The 21,577-nt window shown below is 35.1% G+C and overlaps 1 protein-coding gene across 1 annotated transcript in view; it reads left to right on the top strand.

The window, feature by feature from the left end:
* Positions 1-294: 294 nt before the first annotated feature.
* The window catches only part of LOC126831980 (parathyroid hormone/parathyroid hormone-related peptide receptor), a 112,167-nt gene continuing 90,884 nt past the window's right edge, over positions 295-21,577 (top strand). Inside the window, exon 1 of the mRNA XM_056103478.1 lies at positions 295-728. Within this exon, the coding sequence (XP_055959453.1) occupies positions 720-728 (9 nt within the window). The 5' untranslated portion in view covers positions 295-719. The remainder of the gene's footprint in view (positions 729-21,577) is intronic.

The raw sequence follows: 21,577 nt of genomic DNA, 5'->3' as shown, positions 1-21,577 counted from the left end.
ATAGCACAATCCATGTGCCTGTTTTCATTATCCCAGTCGGCTGAGAAAAGTAGGACGGTATATCTCATTTCATTTTATGTATACTTTCAGTGTACATACTGATTAATGGCGCCATAAGTAGCCCTTTGCTTTATCGTGATTGTACATGCCAATGATCCCGACTCCTTCTAAATTTGTGATGAAAGAATTTCATAGTAAGATAAGACAAGAAAGAAAAATATTAATGAGTTTATTAACAAACGTGAAATTGGATCGAACATATTGAAAAGTAATTCTTGTTAATTTCAGGACAGGTTTGCCGTCGGTCAACGTAAAGAGCGCAGCAAGTTGCAGAATAAAAATCTATACATATATATATAAGACTTAATAGTGGATTCCAGGAGGCCGCCTAAACATCTGGGACGTGTCTTGCTTCAAGAAACATGTGATAAAACGAAACAAAATCAGAAATGGAAATAAAATTGGGCTGGAAATAAACTGAAACAAAGTCGTATATAAACAAATAGATTGTGAAAAGCGTGAACATTTCTCGATTGGACTATAAGCAGGCATCAGCCAAGTGATTAAGTACTGAGACTAGAGTTGTGCAGAAGTATTCAATAGTATTTTCTTGTGGTTGTAGATAATTAAACACATTGTTTAATTAAAGACCGTAATTAAAGACGAGAATAATTAACGTTCATTCAAGGGATTTTTAAATTAATTATTTACAGCCAGCCATGGAATTGGTAAGTCTGTTTTCTTATTTAAAAATCTTTGTACCATATGCAGATACAAATAGCTTTTGCACATTACATTCCTCTATGAGTTTACAAGCAAATATATAATCCATTAAATCACCGGTGTGCTTGAAGGGTTATGTACTTTACCTTATTTAAAGGGGAATGTACAGATTCAAATAGATTTTATACAAAACAGTCCTCCCTGGGTTTACAAAACCCTGATGTGCCAGAAGGTTTATAGACATTTCCTTACTTTAAGGGGAATATACAGGTTCAAATAGCATTTGTACAAGACATTCCTCCCTGGGTTTACAAAACCCCGATTATAGAAGGGTTATATAGATTCCAATAGCTTTTATACAAAACATTTCTCCCTGAGTTTACAAACGAATATATAACCCATTAAAACCGCGATGTGCTAGAATATAATAGATATTTCCTTACTTAAAGGGAATTAGAACTTCGAAATATTCACCGGTAAAAAAATAATTTTAGGGTTGTCTTGATTTGCATATTGGTTAAGAGGAGGGGACGTTGCAACTAATCTACATGCTGAGTGCGAGACGGATTTGCCAGCCCATTGTTAAGATATGGGCGTTTTAAGATTCCGTACCAGTTGTAAGCATTATAACTTTTTGGGTTGCCAAAACTTCCTCCGCAGAAGCTCGTGAACACTGCTTGGAAATATGTAGACCATTATCTAGGTTATTTTAAATATAGCATTATACGAAAAGGGGTGGTGGAGGGGCGAGGTTCTTGAAATGGACTCCCTTCGTCTGTCTGTCTCTCAATCCGGTTTTGTTTCCAGATAACTTTACAAAACTTTGGAAACTCACCAGCCTTTGCTAATTGGACATTTCTCAGTTGAATAATTTGACTGTTTCCACGGAAACAAATTTGACGTAGGTTTTGTGCAAGGGCAAGTCACCTTGTTATATTTATTGTCTTGTTAAAAGTTGTAATTTTGGCTCTTTAATGACTCACAAGCAGATATGCTTTTATTTTCTAGATAATTTGAAAGACTGTATCTGACATAAAGTCGGGTTGATATATTGTGTTATGTTATGTTGGGGATGTTTAAATGGAAATTTTTGATCTCTAAATTAAGAGAACAAATTTTCATAGTTAATAGTTTGTCATTCAAATGATGAAAATACAATACAATGCAACGGATTATAGCCAAATAAAAAGATTTAATACCACCTGTTGTAAAACCGTTTAATACTAATTTTCCTATCTTTCGTCCTTTACATTTTTAACTTCCATTTCGTGACATTATTTATAAATAGACCATGTAATAATATGAGAATGTTTCGTGATGATGATATAGAGATTAGGTGTTGTTGATATCACCCACTCCACAGATATTTACAGAATTCGAATTAAGGAAGGTTTTAGTTTAATGTAACTAAGGAACTTTCTAGAATTGATAACAGGTCCTTCCTTGTTCCTTGATAGTAGTTGATTAAATATTTCATTTAGGTGCGGACCAGTGTGACTTTTATACTGTAATATAATAGTAGTGTCCTAAATGCCTTAAAGGTACCGCAACCTACTTCTGGCTAAAGCCCCTCAAGGCAGACTTATGACAATATAAATGGCGCGAATAATCATTTGTCAGTTTATTATTATTATTATCGATTGAATTATTGAGTGATTGATTTATTATTTTATATGTAAGTCAATAAAGGCAGCCGTTGCTATATATAACTCAGAATATTAGTTCCAATATGTGCAATGTATTTCAAGAAAGCCAACGATTAATATTAGCCAATTTAGGATTTCGAATGGTCTTTGAATTGAGTTTAATCTTGAGTTACCTTTCCGTTTAAAGGCTCAATACCACTCTTGTCGTAACTGAATAATATGTCTCAATCTTTATTCTGGCCAACAAATTGTACAATTTTACAATACTCCAATTAATTGATGATACAAATTTCATCTTAACAATTTAAAAAAAAATTGGAAAAATTCAACTAAATGATTTGAAAAGCCTGACATAAAACTTTTCAAATGTGACTTGGATTTAAAAATATTTTTGAACCCTCTCGACAAGTAAAATAGGATTTGATGGATAATTTACACAACAGATAAGACACTAACACATCTAGTACTTAGAATAAGGCTATTTTTTATTTTCTGGAGCTGTCAAGCCAGTAAGAGTGTTATTGTCCCTTTAAAGCATATGACGAGGAGGCGGTAGACATATTATGTCTGATAGAAATATACTGTTATCTGATAAACACGGTACAAAATATATTTCAAATAAGATACAATTCTTAAATTATCCAACTGCGGATTCTGGCTTGTGAATTGTCACGTGGGAGTCATTAGATCAAAACTAAAACGTGCACTATAAAGGATAACCACGACAACACAATGTAATTATTATTCTATTTTAATTTCGTTTCGTCATTTCGACAGTATGGTTATGTTTTTCCTACATCAAATAAGATCTAACATATATACCGACGCCTGCGTTCTCATTGGCTATTTAAAGTACACAAGTAATATTACAAAACATTGAAAAGGCTTGTCAGATGTAGTCGGGTAAAAATATCAAATATGGACTATACAATAGAAGAAAGCGAATTTGAATTGAACAGAAGCCGGGATGTTTATGGATTATGTAAACTTTTATTTTCGTTTAAAATTTAGACGTTCTTTTTCAATACCATATTTTTGTTGTTGAACATAAATCTCTTAAAGAGCCTTTGTAAACTCTTACCGCGATGTCTATCTTAACTGACAAGCATACGAAATATATGATATAATATTTAAATGACGCTACTCATGTAATAACAGCTCTATTCATTTTAAAATGGCAAAAAGAAATAAATATTAATTAAACTGGGATGAAAGCTCGTATACAAAGATAGATGTATTTATAAAAGAGATTTCTTTCAATTTATATCGTTGTCTAGGAGGTAATAGGGAAGCATTACGTGACGAGTTTCATGTGGAAATCTAGTTTGAATAGATATGAAAGATTTTAACCATGATATGTGTATTTATGCCTAAAAAAAGGTGGGGGGGGGGGCATGAAAGTCTTCTTGATATACCTTTTTTTAAATTAAACAATTCTTCTTTTTTTTCTTTTCTTTCTTATTGATGTTCAGCTTGTGTTCGTTCTGTAGACAGAAGATGCTGTAGAATTAGATACTTTGCACTCACAGCTGTTAAATCTATAAATTTTATACATAATGCAATGGGACATGGTTTAAGTTTTTCGGAAATGTATAGTTCATTTCAATGCAGTTTGCAATAGTAGAGGAACTGTAAGTTAAAATATATAGGCGACTGTACTTAAATCATGTCCGAAAAAGTGGATTTCGTGCTCAAATCGAAACATAAAATGTCCATTTCATGCTTCAGTCGAAACAGAAAAGGTCCATTTAGTGCTTAAATCTAAACAGAAATATCACCATTGCTTTTGAATATCAACCTGTGTATGGTATGTTACTTAATTTCATTTGTTAGCTAGAACGAGGTGATAAGTATACTCTTTATATAACATTTGGTACCACTTATCCGTTCAGAGAACGCTGCTGCATGACAACCCTTAATTAATTTCTTTCCTTTAATGTTATGATATACATGTATATATATATATGGGATCTTAAACGTCTCTTAAATTGCTAACTGGAATATCACAGCTACCATTAGTACATACGCCTCTCATAAAACATGTGTTTTTCCTTTTATATAATTATCGTTTGTAAGCATGTCCAGCAGATCTCTTTACCACGGTGTACACGAGATCTATCGGTATAACACTCTATGTTCAACAACGCTATATAATGGTTAGGTTAGAGGCTAATAATAACGGTAAATGTCTGAATAAAATATAGTCCGTAATATCTGACCAGCTCTTCTACTGTGTCTCCTAATATAGCGGTTTATAGATGTAAAGAGCTTCTCGAGTAAAATCGGTACATTTGGTGCTAGGGTTGATAAAATGCATTATAGAAATTAGTTGCTTACAATGACAACAACCGATTTAATTCAACCACAGCAGTTTTTCGAATATTATAAATTTAGTTGCATTGAATATAGTGGCTTTATTTTTATGGTGTGCCCAAAGTCCAGCTTAATCGGAGCGGGGCCCTAGACCTAACTAGAATCGTTAGGCCCCTAACGCGAAGAAAAGATTATTTCATATCCTTTTGAATGGCACGCATGTGTAACAAACAATTAAACGGTCTGTAATACAAGAATAATTACATAATACTATCTGATCACATACAAAATCTATTCAGTTCTGAATGGCAGACAATGCGCGGAAATGACATGTAACGGCGGGCAACTGTTATAACAAGTGAAATCACCGGATTAAGTGGAACTTCACAGAGAAGGTTAAGGGATAGCTCAGTCTCCGCCGTCACGCCGCTAGATCGATTACCGTGAAACTTTCATATGGAATTTGAATTTGTTTTTTTATTTTTGCCACGAAACGCGGGGCCTGGGGCCTCAGGCCCATGCCTAAGCTGGGCTTTGGGTGTGACCTTAACAGAATGTATATAGGGTGGCTTAATTTAACAACATTCAATTGGTCATTAATTCCCCAAAACAAAACATCAAATTTTTAACTTCCCTGGTCGAGTTCTGAGTTTGTTGTTGTTTATTACAAATTTAACGTCCAATACATTATACAAGGTATCAATATTATTTACATATGCATGAGTAATAAAAAAGGGTAAAATAACAAAAACGTTCTAGTATATAAAAATGCCACTATATGTTACGAACTATGAGACCCGGAATTTTAACTTTGCTATGATTAATATGGAAGTCTAATAAAACGACATCTTGTGAAAAGATCATTTCCACTTGTCTACTTATTATCAAAAAAGATAAATTGCTGATCAGAATTTGAACATCGTAGTAACCTGGTCTATAAGAAACATTAAACAACCTGTCAAATTCTATACAATTTGGTCTTAATGTCATGGCTTTGAATGTGTTTTGAACCTACGAGTAGCTTAGTTAACTTCATAAAAACTATAACCAATAGTGTCCCTGTCTCAGACATATTATTTATGTAAATGATTTAAATTTCTCGCGTTTCAGTAGAATGTGACAGGTACCAACGTACTATGGACCAGTAACTGACCCAATCTGTCTCACAGAGGTATTGTGAAAGCCTTCTTATACCTCTGTATTAGATGACTGACCTTTAAAAAGTTCAAGTATGCCTTCTACAGGTGACGCCACATCACGGGGCGTCCATCATTGGCTCTCTATGGCGCGTGCATTGTTTTACATAAGATATTGTTGCGTTAACTGTTCCAGGCAAAATGGTTCCTTTTACTCATTTTATATACCCATTTACACTAAAAAGGAAATATTTTTATCTAGATATACTTCAAACACCTTTATTTATTTTTCTAATACTTCAAAACATGTTTTAGAATTTAATTTGCAGATGGAAAAAGTTAATATCGCAAGCTCATTAAGCCGCACCGATGTCATCCCTCTCAGTAATTGTAGCGGCCTAGCGAATATTCTCACTGCTGAACAGTTTGGAACTGGGAGAAAGCTAGATCAGAGACAGTCTAGCATATTCTAGCCTTATGGCGTCATATGTGGATTGTTGGTTATTGTTAGGACCTCAAGGTCTCGAGATGTAAACAGGGCTAGCGCTAAACCTTACCCTAACCATGACGCACAATCCACATATGACGTCATGTGCTAGAACGTCTCCGATCTATCGTTCTCTGTGGAACCGACGGTGTCATTGTAGCCATCTTGGAAATGTGACGTTATATCGATGCACAATTGCCGACGGAACAAGCATGCAAAGTTTCATGTCGATCATAAATCAATTGGCAGAGCCTTAGGTCCTTTTCTAGAATAGCGTCGGTAACTTTTGAAGGCTTTGCTAACTTTTAACGATACTGATGGCATGAGAACAATTAATTCTAAAAGGTAGTAACACAACTATCAGTTATAGTTCCTCCCACAAAATAAACACTTGTGACCGATTTACTAAATCCTCGGAGATGCCATTTTGAAAAAGTTGGTAGATTGATGACGTCTCTAACAAAGTCTTTATTCAATATAAGGGCAGTGCATGAACGCTGTACGCCTATCATTTTTAAAAGTTGAGCTTTCATCATAATCTGTATTTTTTTTAGAATATAGAAACAGGTGGACTATAAGCCAGCATAATCTTCTAATCTTAAACAGCAGGAACTCTCCGTCGTTCACGTTACTCGTAACCGTCTTTGTATCAAAGAGGAATGAGACCTACGTTGGCTCAGTGGGTATGACACTTGCTTATTAAACAGAAAGTTCGTGGTTCTATACAAGGTATGATCGGCATTTTCCAGACCTTGAGGTACAGGACGAAACTTATATTCCGTATATTCCATATTTGAAACCGATCTTCTGACAATTACGTGTAGACCACGGGGCTGCAGCAGCTGTCAGGGACATTTTACCCTTGTTTTAAAGAGCTTAGATGTGAAAAGTTAACGGAGAAATATTATATTGACGAATGACTATTTAGTTTAATATGCAAATCTCTGTAAAATTTAAGGTGAACACGACGTGACGCCAATAATACCAGACATGCAGGAAATAAGACAGGCATGAAATTGAAATTCATATTTTCTGAAAGACATACATGAGATGGACCTGCAATGTCCATTGGGACAGTTGTTGAGCTTATTTTGTAATTATGTTTTTATCTAATTTGATTGTAATGGAATACGACATATAGTTTATCTCTGTAGTTCATAATGCAGCGTTTAATTTGGTGATTTATTGATAAGTTCGGAAATTTGGTAGGCATAAAGATGTTAGAATCACTATTGGAGTGGTGCTCAATTACCGTACATAGAACTCTAAAGGACACTTCGACCTCTACAATTAACGCCCCCAATGCTATAAACAAGTCCCGCGTGCTTAATTACTGTGTATGAATGAACATTTGTCGTCGGATTATCATTACAGTAAGCCATAACAGCATGTAGAGTATCCGGGGACAGCAGATTTAAATGATGTATTGCTGATATGATACTTACACTGCTGCAAAGACACACGGATTTCGAAATCTTCCCTTCGCACTAACCTGGCCACATGTGTCAAGTGTTACACTGACCGATAAAAATAATGAAGATCTATATAATTCCTTCGGCATCATAAAATTAAACGAATTGTGCATCAAAGCTGTAAACAGATGTGTCCTGTCAATGACGAAATTATTTAATAGTTATATCGTCTTAGTTCACACGGCGCACAACGTGAGATTATACAACTGTGTTTCAACAAAGAAAGATTTACCTCTGAAGTTTATAAATATCTTTAAAACCAGTCAGTCGGCTTTGAAATTTACGAAACCAGTAGCGTATATGTTTTCCAAGAGGAAAGCTTTAGGGGGGAGGCAAGAAATTTAATGAATTTTTCTTCGGTGTAGATTAAAATTCATTTTAGGTGTTGCATCTGAAATAAAAAGATAACATTCTGCCTACGCGAGTTAATACTACTCGTGTGTGTATTAGGTGTGGGTCGGTGTGGGTGAGGGTTAGGGTGGCCCAATGGCATCTCCAAAATATTAACAATAAATATTTTTTGAAGTGATTTTGGACACCCCGCAATGTTTGACGGCCAAACGTTAGTCTTTTTTTTCCAGATCAGCACGTGGTAAATAGACGAGGGACAAGAACGTCGTGTGTGTGTTCAGCTTTGGTATTCGTATTCGTAATTCCATTCTTTGCTTCTTTTCATGCAAAACCAGATCATACATATTTTATTCAGCGTACGCCTCCTTGAATATCACTGCAAAATATGGACGATCCTTCTTTTTCTGAAAAACAGTAGGGCGTTAAACCCCATTTCATTTCATTTCCGTTTTCTGACAAATAATCTTCCATATTTCAGGAAGACATTAGTTCAGGAATGAAAATTTGTATGTGTGTTGTAAAACATACTGACAACAATGCATAATAAGATAGTCTTTTACGAAATGGCCATGGGCGAAAAAAATATATTATATAATATCATTATCGGCAAGATTTTGAAGCAAAATAGAGATTAAATACATTTTTATTTGTGAATTATCCGCCCTTAAAGCATTGATTATCCAGAGTGTTTGAGTTAAAAAAAAGTCAGACTGGTCGTAGGTTGAAACAGTATCCCAGGCATAGACGTGAAGTCTTTATAAGCCAGTCTGTTCTAAGGTTAAACAGTATCCCAGTCTGTGACGTGAAGTCTTTACAAGCCAGTCTGGTTGAATGTAAAAACAGTGTCCCGGCCAGAGACGTGTAAGGAATAATTAGACTTTACCTCCAGGTCGTCTAATTTCAACAATGACAAGATAACAATCTTTAATTGTTTTGACGACTGGAGAATAAGGATATTTTACCTTTGGCCTCGGGCTCAAAACTATAAATTATTATGAATGTAAATATAAGGAACTCTAACAGGATATCAGTCTAATATTTGTGGTTCAGTTTTGCAATAACAGGTTTATAATTCCACTTGCGTTTGCGTTTAATTTGACTTTAATGAGGATGGGGAACGTCTTTGGGGTTTCAGTTCTAGACTATTAAGTGCATCTATAAGATAGATTTTATTAAAATACTGGAAAGCGTCCAACGGTCACAATCTGTAATTATCGGAAACCAATGTAATTCAACATCCAAACAGTTCATGTTAATAAGATGGTCACTTGGCCAATAGAGTCAGCCATCCCTACAACTTTAGAAGTAAACAAGGAAAATATAACTCTAAAATTTATTATCGTTCAATACACCGCGTATACACTTCAAGTCAATCAGGTGATAATTGTAGTCTCTTATAATAGGGCCCACGAAGGAATTGTGGATGGACGGGCAAACGGGCGGGGATGGCGACATAGAGAACTGGCGACATCTATTGACAATCTAAGATTAAAATAAGTCGAATTTATTAGTGTTCATAAAAAAAATAGTGTTAGAGTAACAGCAGGGATAATGTACGTTCATCAGTTAACAATGGACTAACCATACCCCAATACAGGAAAAACTTTCAATAATACGTCACAGGGGGTCTATGTTGCCGCAAATGCCATTGTCACACGTCAATAAAGTAGTCTTTGTGGAGAGTTTGTCAGCCTTTAATATGAAGTTCTTTTTGTTAAAAACAAGACATAGTTTTAAGAAATCTTCTAATCTTGTGAAAGCTCACCGGATATCTAGTTGTTTACGACCTTTTCTAAAAAGAAAAAGAAATAGGAATATAGAATAAACAGATCATTTATTATTTAACGCTAATTAGTGCTAGAAAAAAGTTGACGACCCCGAAGTATTTTGGAGGTATAATGAAACTTTAATGAAGCAGAGCACTGGCCATTGAGTGATGGCAGATTGGCTATATAAATAATGTAGTGAACCATGAGAGTAGATAATCGTATGTCAGTTGTAATTGTTTATACCAATAAGAAAATAGTAGATCAACAAAAGTAAGCACAATGGAAGCCCATCTAAGCATGTAACTAAAAAGCAGATGATAAGCGAGCTCTTTAGTTGAAGTTTGTAGTTCTGGAACGCCTTCAATGAGACCTGACATTTTGATTGTTACCTTGCCAATTAAGGTGGCTGAGTATTGTTACTAAGCTGTTCAATTACGGATTTTTTTAAAACATCGATCAATCATTTTATACTTTGAGCGAACTTAAGAACTTGTTATTCGTAATACTACAATAAAATGTGGATGAACATACATCTCTACTTACCAAAATATCTCGTAATTACAACGAGTTTAGGTCTCACGGTCCCTGTAGCTAGTTTATTTTGTTACCGTGGGAGTGCGGTGATTTTTAGCCAGACAACATTTTAACCCTTCATCTGTCTACCCATAATGCTGGTTGGAATTATGCAGGTTTTCCCCACTTCTCCCAATCCCTTGTGGATGAGGGACGTTTTACATTTTGAAACACTCTACATAGAACTGGACCACATTATCCATCAGTCAATCTTGCTCGTGATCAATTACGAACTATATACCGGGTATGATTAAGGCATCGTAAAAGGTTCCCATCAGTCAATCGTGCTCGTGATCAATTACCAACTATATGTTTAAGGCATCATGAAAGGTTTCCCAGGACCTGAATCCGACGGATTATGCCATCTAGAACAATCTTTCGTATATAACGTTTATGGTAGGACGCACGAAACAATTTACAGAAAATGAACCGAAGAATACAATTTAGACAGAATCGGTAGAAATAAGCTTAGAAGAAAAATACGAATTTTGATTTCTGGGAGAAAAACGGGCGGAAGATTGCCTATGTGTTTATGTAAATTGGGAGCAAGTGTGGTGTCACTTCTTAATCTGGCATAAGATAACATGACAGTCTGTTTTAAAAGCCGTACTATCTTAACACTATTTGAGCGATGTACCTTCAAATTGGAGTGAAGATATCCAAGGTCCATGTTGTACCACATGTAAAATGTGAATAATAGAGGTACACTACTGTTAGTAGTAGTAGTAGTTAGTTGTATTTTACGTCCGCTTCCACCGAGGTGATATCGCAGACACTACTGTTAAAATTATTCCACTTTATATAGCGTACTTGTTTTTCCTGGACCACCCCATATAATCAGTCTTATACCACTAATGTTTATAGCCGGTTTCAAAAAACAAAAAAAACACAAAAAAAATACGTAAAAAGATAAACGATACCAACCCTGTCTGTAAGTCGACAACAAGTGTTTTATTTAACAATGGAGTCAAGTACGCATTCTTTCATGACTAAGATATATAATAACATTGAGATTTAAGATTTAAAGATAAGGTAAATCATATCACACCGTATCGTATTCTATCAACACCTTTCATCTTCCCAAAAACTATCTACAACCTATCTTTTTTAAAAGTGTAAACTTTGTAAGGTTGGACAGTGCTACTGACATCTTATTATCAGTTTGTTACTGAACCGTGCCTATAACATTCAGAGAATTTATCTAAGATAAATCAACAAATATAAATGATGTGCTACCTGTATCTGTTTGTTATGGATTATGTCTAGTATGATAAACGTTTGAATGGTAAGTCTGGGTGAGGCTTTTTAGAACGTTTGATATGAGAATTATATAGTCCGAGGGCTAAACAAAAATTTCGAAATACTCTTGTTTAATATTTTTTACAGAAAATCGCCATGTTAGAATGGCTTTAAGATAGCACACGTTGCACTCAAATATATCTCTCTGTGTTGTCTTGAAATATATCCACACATCATATTATTGTTCAGGAATGTGTATCTAATTCTACTGTATTCTTGTATCATTTGTTCTATCTGTCTTTTGCTGTGCAGCCCCCCCCCCCTACATAATCTGTTCAGCATAATTGTACTTATTTAAAACCTCTCTGGCGTTATGCAGACCTTCGCTGATGATTATGTTATGACCTTACAATTACATTAGTGGCATTCTTTCTATTTAAGACTGTAGGCAAATTAAAGCGATTAAATTTCAATTTACAAGTTGAACACATTTTAGTAGTTTTGAAAACGATTGATGTTATGTCCCGTAGGATTTCCGACAATTATATATTTATTCTTGTTAAAATATAATGTCTCGTTAAAGATACATTATGGGAGATTAAATAAAGAGCTGGCAGTTCTCACTATAATACTCATGTAGTTAAAAACTAGATAATGTAAAGAGAATTTGCTGAAAATTTCAGTCAACTTTATCCACTCTGAACCGAGATTTTAGTGATTGAATTTTCGACCTACCTCGATCATCATTACTAAAGTCGGTTTGATAAAAAAAACATAGTCTCGATTATCCATTTCATGATTAAATCAAGAATGAAAGTGGAGCAGCAAATGGGAACCTAACCCCGTGAACATCGCAGGCTAGCGTTGATACCGTGAAAGTTGATTATGGTCTGGATAAGTTAATTAATGTCTAATTAATAATTTAGATAAAATTTCAGGCCTAAAGAAAGCCCTGCAATAGGCAGATTTAGCTCTTGCATAATGTATGTTTAAGTTTATTACATGCTATGTTTAGTTTAATATATCAGTAAGCTTATTACATGTGTTCTGCGGTCCAATATATCAGTAAGATTATTACATGTGTTTCTGCAGTTCAATATATCAATAAGATTATTGCATGTTTTCTACAGTTTAACATATCAGTAAGATTATTGCATGTGTTCTACGGTTCAATATATCAGTAAGTTTGTTACATGAGTTCTGCAGTTCAAAATATCAGTAAGCTTGTTACATGTGTTCTACAGTTCAAAATGCCGACAGAATATAAATGTTAATTTAATATATCAAGATTGACATACCACAGCCAAGGTGATCATCAATGTTTATAAATCTATTTGTAGCACCTGATAAATGTAGTGCCTACAGCCATATCGATAATTTTACCAATTCTGTGTAATTTGGCACCCTATCAAAGAACATTTAAGCCAAGGTCGAGATACCAACAGAACAAGGTTCTAATCTATAGTATGCTCATAGAATATATATAAACACCGTGTTGCTGTGGTTTGAATTACCCTTTTCTCCAAAAGGAAATGAGCTATAAAGCAACAATGTCCATTTCCTGAATCTGTATTTAGTATATTTTTGGTATCTCATCACATTCACTTAAAATAATATATTGAAATATCCAATTAAAGCCGAAGTAAACGTCGTAATTTATGCCGGATTTGCGAGAAATCTAATTTTGACTTTTGTATACATACAATATAAACACGTGACATTTGTGCGTGCGTGAAATATCCGTGAACTGTCGTTTGTTCGTTCCTGGAGTTTTATGTTCACTTCCACCAAGTGTGATATCGTAGACAAGCGTGGACTATCTGAATCAGGTCTCCTTTCCTTAAATACAAGATATTTCTCATAATGGTTCCCACAGGTCCAAGGGGGTATTTGTTATCAGGGCCCTTATTCACGAAAACTTAAACTAAGTTACAACCGAAATTTTAAGAAATACTGCAACTTCATTGGATATATGCAAATTGATTTTACTAGTCAGCCAATCGAATTGCAGTATTTCTTAAAATTTCGATTGTATCTTAGTTTAAGTTTTCGTGAATAAGGCCCAGGGTTATATATTAATAGTTTTTATAACATCCATAATAAGGTATCAAGATTATCGGATGGCCGTGATACTTAATGGATTATCACAATCTCGCTATTTAATAATTTAACGTGATAATGGATAATCAGGGCTTTTTTTTTATTATCGTAGCAATGTTACTTGACAATCAGAAGAAGTAATTCAACTTAAATTTTCGATATAATTAACTTTTCATTTTTTTATTTTTGAATTATTATAGCTAGAATGGTCAGCTCGTTATCTAAATCTTACGTAATACATTTTCTTTATAGCCAAACTCCTATTAAATTCGTGCTCTGATTTATTAAGCACTGGTTGCTTCTGATCCATTGACGTCACAAAAATATAACACGGAAGTGATTAGAATTAAATAGATTACACCATATTCCGTTTATTTCAAGTCGAATGTTTATAATACGCCTGGTTAATGGTGTCTGAATTATGCATAGACCCATTAAAATTGACGGTTTTAAATATAACTTGAACTGTTGATTTTAAATAACTAGGTGGCTCGACTGATACAATCTCTCCAGATGCCCGTGTTTAATAAACAAGATGGCCGGAACAAGATGGCTGAACATAATTTAAACATGGCGAGTTATGACAAGAATGAACTTGTATAAATAAATTAGTTAAACAATTAAGTGGTAGCTGGCGTATGCTAGCAAGCTATCTTGCAACACCTGCCCAAATTTATGATCTTAGCTCCTCGTTTGTATTACAAAAATAGGACGATCTTTCTTCGGGATCCTCAAGCAACACTTCATCTACAATCATGTCTTTCAGATTTATTAAACCACAGAACGCAGCATTCGTGTTAAAACATTTAATAGTTTTTGCACCAATTACCGAGGCGTTTTAAACTTTTGCAATCAATTAAGACTGACTAGTTAATTTTGTGCAATTCTGGATAAATTTATTTAGTCAAGAAATGCAGCATTTGTGTGAATACATCAGTTTTCTTTTATTTTAATTATTAATTACTGAGCTATTTCTTGACTTGAAAATTGTGTGCAAAATAATTTAAAGACTCAATGCGTCATTTAGCGCTAAAAGGACTGGGGGGGGGGTCTAGAGAGCCGCGCTTCGACTTCTAGCTTCCGGTCACCTCTGGCTTGCGGTTGTGGTTTGTGAGCGTATGTGGCTTGGAGAAAGGGGCACCTTTTCAAAATCGTGGGTTTACTCTGGTTACTCTGGTTTTCCCCCACAGAAAAGACCCCTGCGCGTGCGCTAAGATAATAAAAAAGATAAAAATATCACCTTTGGTGGAAGCAGACGTTAAACAACAACAACATTTAGCGCTATAGGAATCCCTTGGAAACTACAATATGTGAATGTTTAATCTCTAGAAGGAATATCAATTCCATGCAGTCATAATAAATTGAAATTCCATCGATCTACGCTGCTTGCTCGGAGTAACAAGTCACAATCATTGTGTATGCTAATCAATCGAGTACATATTTAGCGTGTATTATGCAATGAGGAATTTGATATTTTATCGAAAATGTAAGTTTTAAGTTTTCGTTGCGACGATTTCTATAATAAGAAATTAAGTGACTAGAAGTATTCTTTGTTGGCATCTTTATATTAAAGCTATACTACTTTGACAGACAGGAATGCAATTATGTTATAATCAACAGATTAATGTAACTTTATTGCGAAGAAATCAACCTCTGCCAATTTCCGTTCTCCACATTTTCTAATACAATAGACGAGCAAGATTAGATATACATGTAACAATCGGCAATCCTTTTTCATTAAAATTAATTTGGACAAACCAACTTTTATACTTGGAAGATGTAATGAAATGAAATGAAAAGGGGGTTTAGCTTCCTACTGTTTTGCACCGGCTGGGTTAATGAAGACGGGCATACGCCTCACAGTGCACTATCTCACCAGGACAGCGGCACTACGAAGTACATGTACTATTATTTGAAATTGCAACTGTCAAGGGGTACTTTACGTGCCCTTCAACGTATGCACGGGACCTCGTTTTTTTGTACCATACGAACCATTTTACACTGTACCTTGACAGACAGACCCTCCGGCCTGTACCACCGAAATGCTGGAAAATCTCCGGGAACGTACTAGGCCAACACCGGAAGCGAACCGGATACCCCCAGGTTAGAGAGTGAAAGGCCAAATCACTGATCAATCGCAACTCCTAATATGTAAAGAATCCCTTTCGTATCTCTACGCTGGTTAGGCATTTAACGACCGTGTTGTCCGATACCAATTAGTTCTGAAATCCAAGCAGATTGACGTCCCATTTAGATATAATGTAGTTTCCGATGCAGGGTATACTTATTGTTTCTAGAACACCCGATATCACTTCTCATCATTAGGGTTGTTCACATTGTGTAACAAAAGACAACTAAAAACACGATTGACAATTAATTTCGACGCACAGCACTAACAAGTTTTACTGATTTACGAAAAAACGTCACAATTTGCAGCTTGGATACGCCATTTTCAAGGTTATTTATGATTGATGAAGCCTCTAAAGCTTTCTTTAATTAAATGTAGCCATTTAAAATGGGCACACAGAATTTGTCTACTATGTTGATACATGACGTGGCTAAATTTTGTTAAAATATAGAACAGGTACACCATCTCCTTTAAAAAACAGTGCCTTATTTCGTAATGTATAAGGTTTCCATGCATCTAAAGAACAAAGTTTATAACAAAATGCCCCAATTTGAAGTTGGCGGTGAAATATATCCCGGAAGCATATGGCGTTACTAAGCCATCCAGTACAGAGAAGCCACAATAAGACAGTATGTCTAAATGTGTTATGAAGCCTGTCTGAGCTCAAAAATAAATTAGAAAATTACAAAAAAAATGTCTTTCATGTCTAAAGCAAAAAGGTATTTCTATGGCAAATATGATTTTTATAATGATGATAAAAACCAGACGGCTTTTACATCCAGAAATAGTAGAACCATCAAAAGATTTGGTTATCATATTGTAACATTCAGATCGGGACATCTTGAAATGAAAATAAAGGATTTCTTCCATGTATGGAAAATACAAATTTACAATACCCAAATAAAACCGAATTGGTTAACTATGTCATCTTCCATAATTCCAAAATAATTGGTATCAGATGTATAGGACAAACGAAGAGAAAAGGTAACGAAATATTTACTAGTAATATTCATAAGCAGGTCTAAGATTTTAATGGTCTAGATTGGGACAGTTCAAAACAGTTTTCGTCTTGCTCTGCTCGCCGTATAAGATGCCCCCGTTCCCCTTTGGGACAGTTTTGCCCTTCTGGATCCCCACTTGAAATATCAGCAACTTAAATCACTCCGATATATGTCGAAAGGGCAAATAATGGGATTTTATTTCCATATTCTACTTTGAGTTCTCGAGCGAAATTCAATTTACTATGTTTTAAGATCTTGTGACTATGGTTTATGTATATATTCGTACATCAGATAAGATGTATGTTTGAAAGGCGTCAGATGATCAAAAACAAAGGAAATGCTACATAACAGATTTGATAATTAATATTTGATGTTGAGACGAACAACTGTCGTTATTCATCAGGATGAGACGGCCACAAGAAGACTTATGACTCCAAAGCGGTCCGCAAAGTCGAAGAAGAATGTTATTTGCATACGATATATGTACATCAAATACGGTCATAAGACACCCGACCTTCTGTCTTGGCTCCAGTTATCAGTTTTCTCGTGTGTAAGTCATCAGTTCTTCTCTGGGAGGAAGTCGGATTGACTAATGGTCGGATATTGGTGGAAGTCATCGAGAATAATCATGGCTTAGATTACAGTCTTGCGTTCATACTAATATTCTTTATGTCAAATTCTACCGATAGCTTAAGGCTTCGTGGCATGGAGCGTGACCCTGATGTATGTTTTCGACATTCACGGTGACAAGCAACAGGTCATTTCTTGGACAAATATTTCTTCCTAAGACACACAGGAAACAATTTATCAGAAATCTCGTTCACACTGCCCAGATGGTAAATTCCTACGGAAAGATTGACAGAATAATATATCACAATACATTTGGGGGTAGAGGGCTGCTGTCTCATCGCCTATAACGCCTGCAGGCCTCCTTTGGTTGTCCAATTTATAAAAAAAAATGTAATTCAAAGTCCATGTTTTCTAACAAGTGTAATCTCTGCATCGTGTACAGGCACCCAAAGACCTGAATTTCAGAAGCCATAGTTGTAGAGAATTCTCTTCGGGCACTAAACATCATCAAAATGCATCAAATATTGTTGTATATATATGAAGTTATTTCTAATAAATGAGACGTATCAGGTATCCCGTAAAAGAAGCTTATCCTATCCCGTACATGACAAAATCCACAGCTTACAGATACGCGGAGCAACAGCGATAACTAATGGTTAGAAGGTAACATTATCTATCACTAACATATATTTATATGTTATTCGTCAGACCATTGATAATGGAAAAAGATCTTCACAATAACCAACATTTTCTTTTATAGAAACGGTTATTCTTAAATTATATGTATTTAGTTATATATATGATACTACGAATAAGAAACATCTGTAATTTTAAAACCATAAATATTTTATCTATAACGTATAAGAGTCTTTGTTAACTTAGAATTTTTGCCTGTAATTGCTAGACTGTATTTTTAATCTCAAAAAGCAAAATATCAACGGGAATGCAATGGCGCACAGTAAACTTAGTGTACTTGTGTGTCTTTTGGTTAGAAAGTCATATGTACAAAGCCTTCGATATTATTGGTATTTTTAGTCTGTTTGGAATATTGTTAATAGTCGATATTACCAGCTACAGTCATTAAGATGGATACGATTTACGTAATTCTTTGTATAGATGGCACAGACTCCATGATGATGTATCTCCAGAGAGTAACAAACCATTTTCGAGCAGGGAACTGGTCCAAGCGCTGCTCGCCCTGTTCTTGGTGGTGTTCTTCTTAGAGGCGACGTTCTACGAAAAACGCCTAAGGCCCCGCCAAGTTATGTACGATTAACATAAAAATTGGTATTATTGTTCCTTGGACGTTACTCCCCGCGAAGAAACAAAAGACAAAGCCATTGACAATCACATTCGGAGAAGAGCATAGACTATAAATGTCGATGTTCGGACAAACCTCTCCTTCATAGTATTGCACATGAACGTCTCTTTTCATTTATCTATTATATAGAAAATGTTAACAGTTTTGTGAAAGATATCCATATTCCATAATAGGGTTAAAGATTTCTTCTTTTATGCTGCTTTCTCTTAATTAATGTACACATTTGTCTACGGCAAGGACTAATATTTTAACCATTAACAAAAGTTAACACTTAACCCCGAAATTATGCCACAGTGTTAAAGTATAAAAGGAATCAATAGAATAGATACAGAAATTCGTAATATACATTAGAAGCAAACTCGTTCCCACGATACTTAAGTTGAAGTCCTAGTATCGCCAACGATGTACAGGTGAAAATAAATATTGTCCTTTTGTACTCCTCTTGATGCTGATGCAAATTAAAACTCTCTTAATTATAATTAATAAGTTACTTGGTAAACTACATTATTCTTAATTATACATTATGGGAGATTAGATAAAGATCTGGCAGTTCTCACTTTAATAGTTAAAAACTAGGTAATGTAAAGGGAATGTGCTGGAAACTTCAGTCAAATTGATCCACTCTGAACCCAGAATTTAACGATTGAATTTTGGGCCTAAATTCGGTACGATAAAATACACAGTCTCGATTATTCATTTCTTGATTTAATTATAAATGAGAGTTGATCAGCAGATCCAGTAAATATCGCAGGCTAGCGATGACATCGAGAGTTGATATGGTCTGGATAAGTTAATTAATGTCTAATTAATAATTTAGATAACATTTCAGGCCTAAAGAAAGACCTACAAAAGGTAGATTTAGTTCTTGCATAATGTATGTTTAGTTCAAGAATTTCTGTATCTGAAATATTTTTACTAAATGACGTCAGTTCTAATGCTAGGTTAAATTGCGCCTGGCCTTTCTAGAAACACATTATATAACATGTATGTCTCGTAAATGAGTGATTTTGAACTTTTTCATGATTTTTAATAATAAAAACGTAAACAATGGATTTCAAATGAACGATATCCTACTTTTCTGCACCGATTGGGTTGATGAAGACGGGTGTGCTATGAGAGAAATGCTACGGGCTACTTTTATATCAAATTCCAACTATCAAGGGTTCTTTTACGTGCACGGTCTCGATTTTTTTCGTTCCATCCGAAACGATTAGACACGGCCCTTGCCATGCCCGCCGTCCTGCACCAGTGAAAAGGGAAAACCACACTTCAAACCACACCAGGATCGAACCCCGGACCTCCTGGTTAGTGAGTCACCGCGGCTTCATTGTAAACAAGCAATGGAGATTGGTTAATTGTTTTCAGCGATATCTGATAATAAACTTATATGCAGAATTTAAAGATTTCCACAGTTCCCGTCAAGATTTAAAATATATTGAGAACAACTTAAAACGAGTTTCCATAGCTAACAAATTTTTGTTGTATTTTTATGACAAAAAAAGTAAATTATAAATGGGGATGCTTCCGCTTTAAAGTCTGATGCAAACTTGTCAATGAATTAGCCACATTACCGTTGGTGAGATCAAATAGATTTTAAGTAGCTAGCTAATGCAACAAGATTGTTCAAATCCTTTGTAATGTCTTTGGTAATGGAAACATATAGCATGGTGTGTTGGACCTATCTATTAACGATTGTTTCTCAACATACACTAACACCAAATATCACTTAATGTCCGATACGCCAGCGATTCAGGTCTGGTTCGCCACCTCTGGGCTATTTTTGGGACGTACAGAAACGTAAGCTAGTATTTACGAGATAAGATATAACTGGTGTCTGAAATATCAAGACCCATTGTTGGAAATATTTCAAACATTACAAATGGCACGGTCAAACCGATACGACATATCGCCCATTAAATTGGATGGCGTTCGTGACATTAAGGCCCCGGTTATCAGTAATATTCGAAGGACGTAATGCCTTTAAATAAAATGCAATAGAGTTTAAGGTTACAAGTTTCTGGATCGATTGGGCTAGTGAAGACTTACTTTCGCCATACTGTGTGCTATGAGGGGAAACTTTGCCTGGCACTACGGACTACTCTTATTCCGAATGCCAACTGCTAATGGTTGTTTCACGTGCTTGCCAATGTATACACGGGACCTATTTTTTTCACCCTACTCGAACGACTAAACATTGTTCCTTGGCATGCCCTCCATCCACTGGCAAGGGGAAGCCACGCCAGAAAATCCCGGGATAGAACTCGACACCTCCTGGTTAGTGAGTCTTAAGCACTGAGCTTCCGCGACTCCCGTAATGCCAGGTCAACAAGAATATTTGTATATTAAAGGAAATTCGGTTAACCAGGGCAGCAGCAATTTCATACGTAAGCATGATATATTAAAGATACACTATGTGAGATTTAGATAATATATTCTGAGCGTAGTTATGAATGTTTAAGTTTTATTTTAAAAAAACAGTCTAAATTAGCCGATCCAAATTCTTGATTGTTATATGCCACAAAAATAATCGGCGGTCTCCGTGACTGGCAGTCCTATTATTGTTTAACGAGAGATTACGGGCTTTGTCTAATTCAATATGTAAGAAAATTTATTATGATCCTACCACGTGATTAGTTATTTAAATAATAATCAATATAACATTTGAAGTCATAAAAATGACCTGCAATAGGCAAAATTACTTCTTACAGATTTAGCAGCTTTAATTAAATAGCAATAAATCAGATAGTT

Source organism: Patella vulgata, chromosome 9 (genome assembly GCF_932274485.2).
Source record: "Patella vulgata chromosome 9, xgPatVulg1.2, whole genome shotgun sequence".
NCBI lineage: Eukaryota > Metazoa > Mollusca > Gastropoda > Patellidae > Patella > Patella vulgata.
Note: the sequence above shows the minus strand (reverse complement) of the source record. Positions and strands in the feature narration are given on the sequence as shown.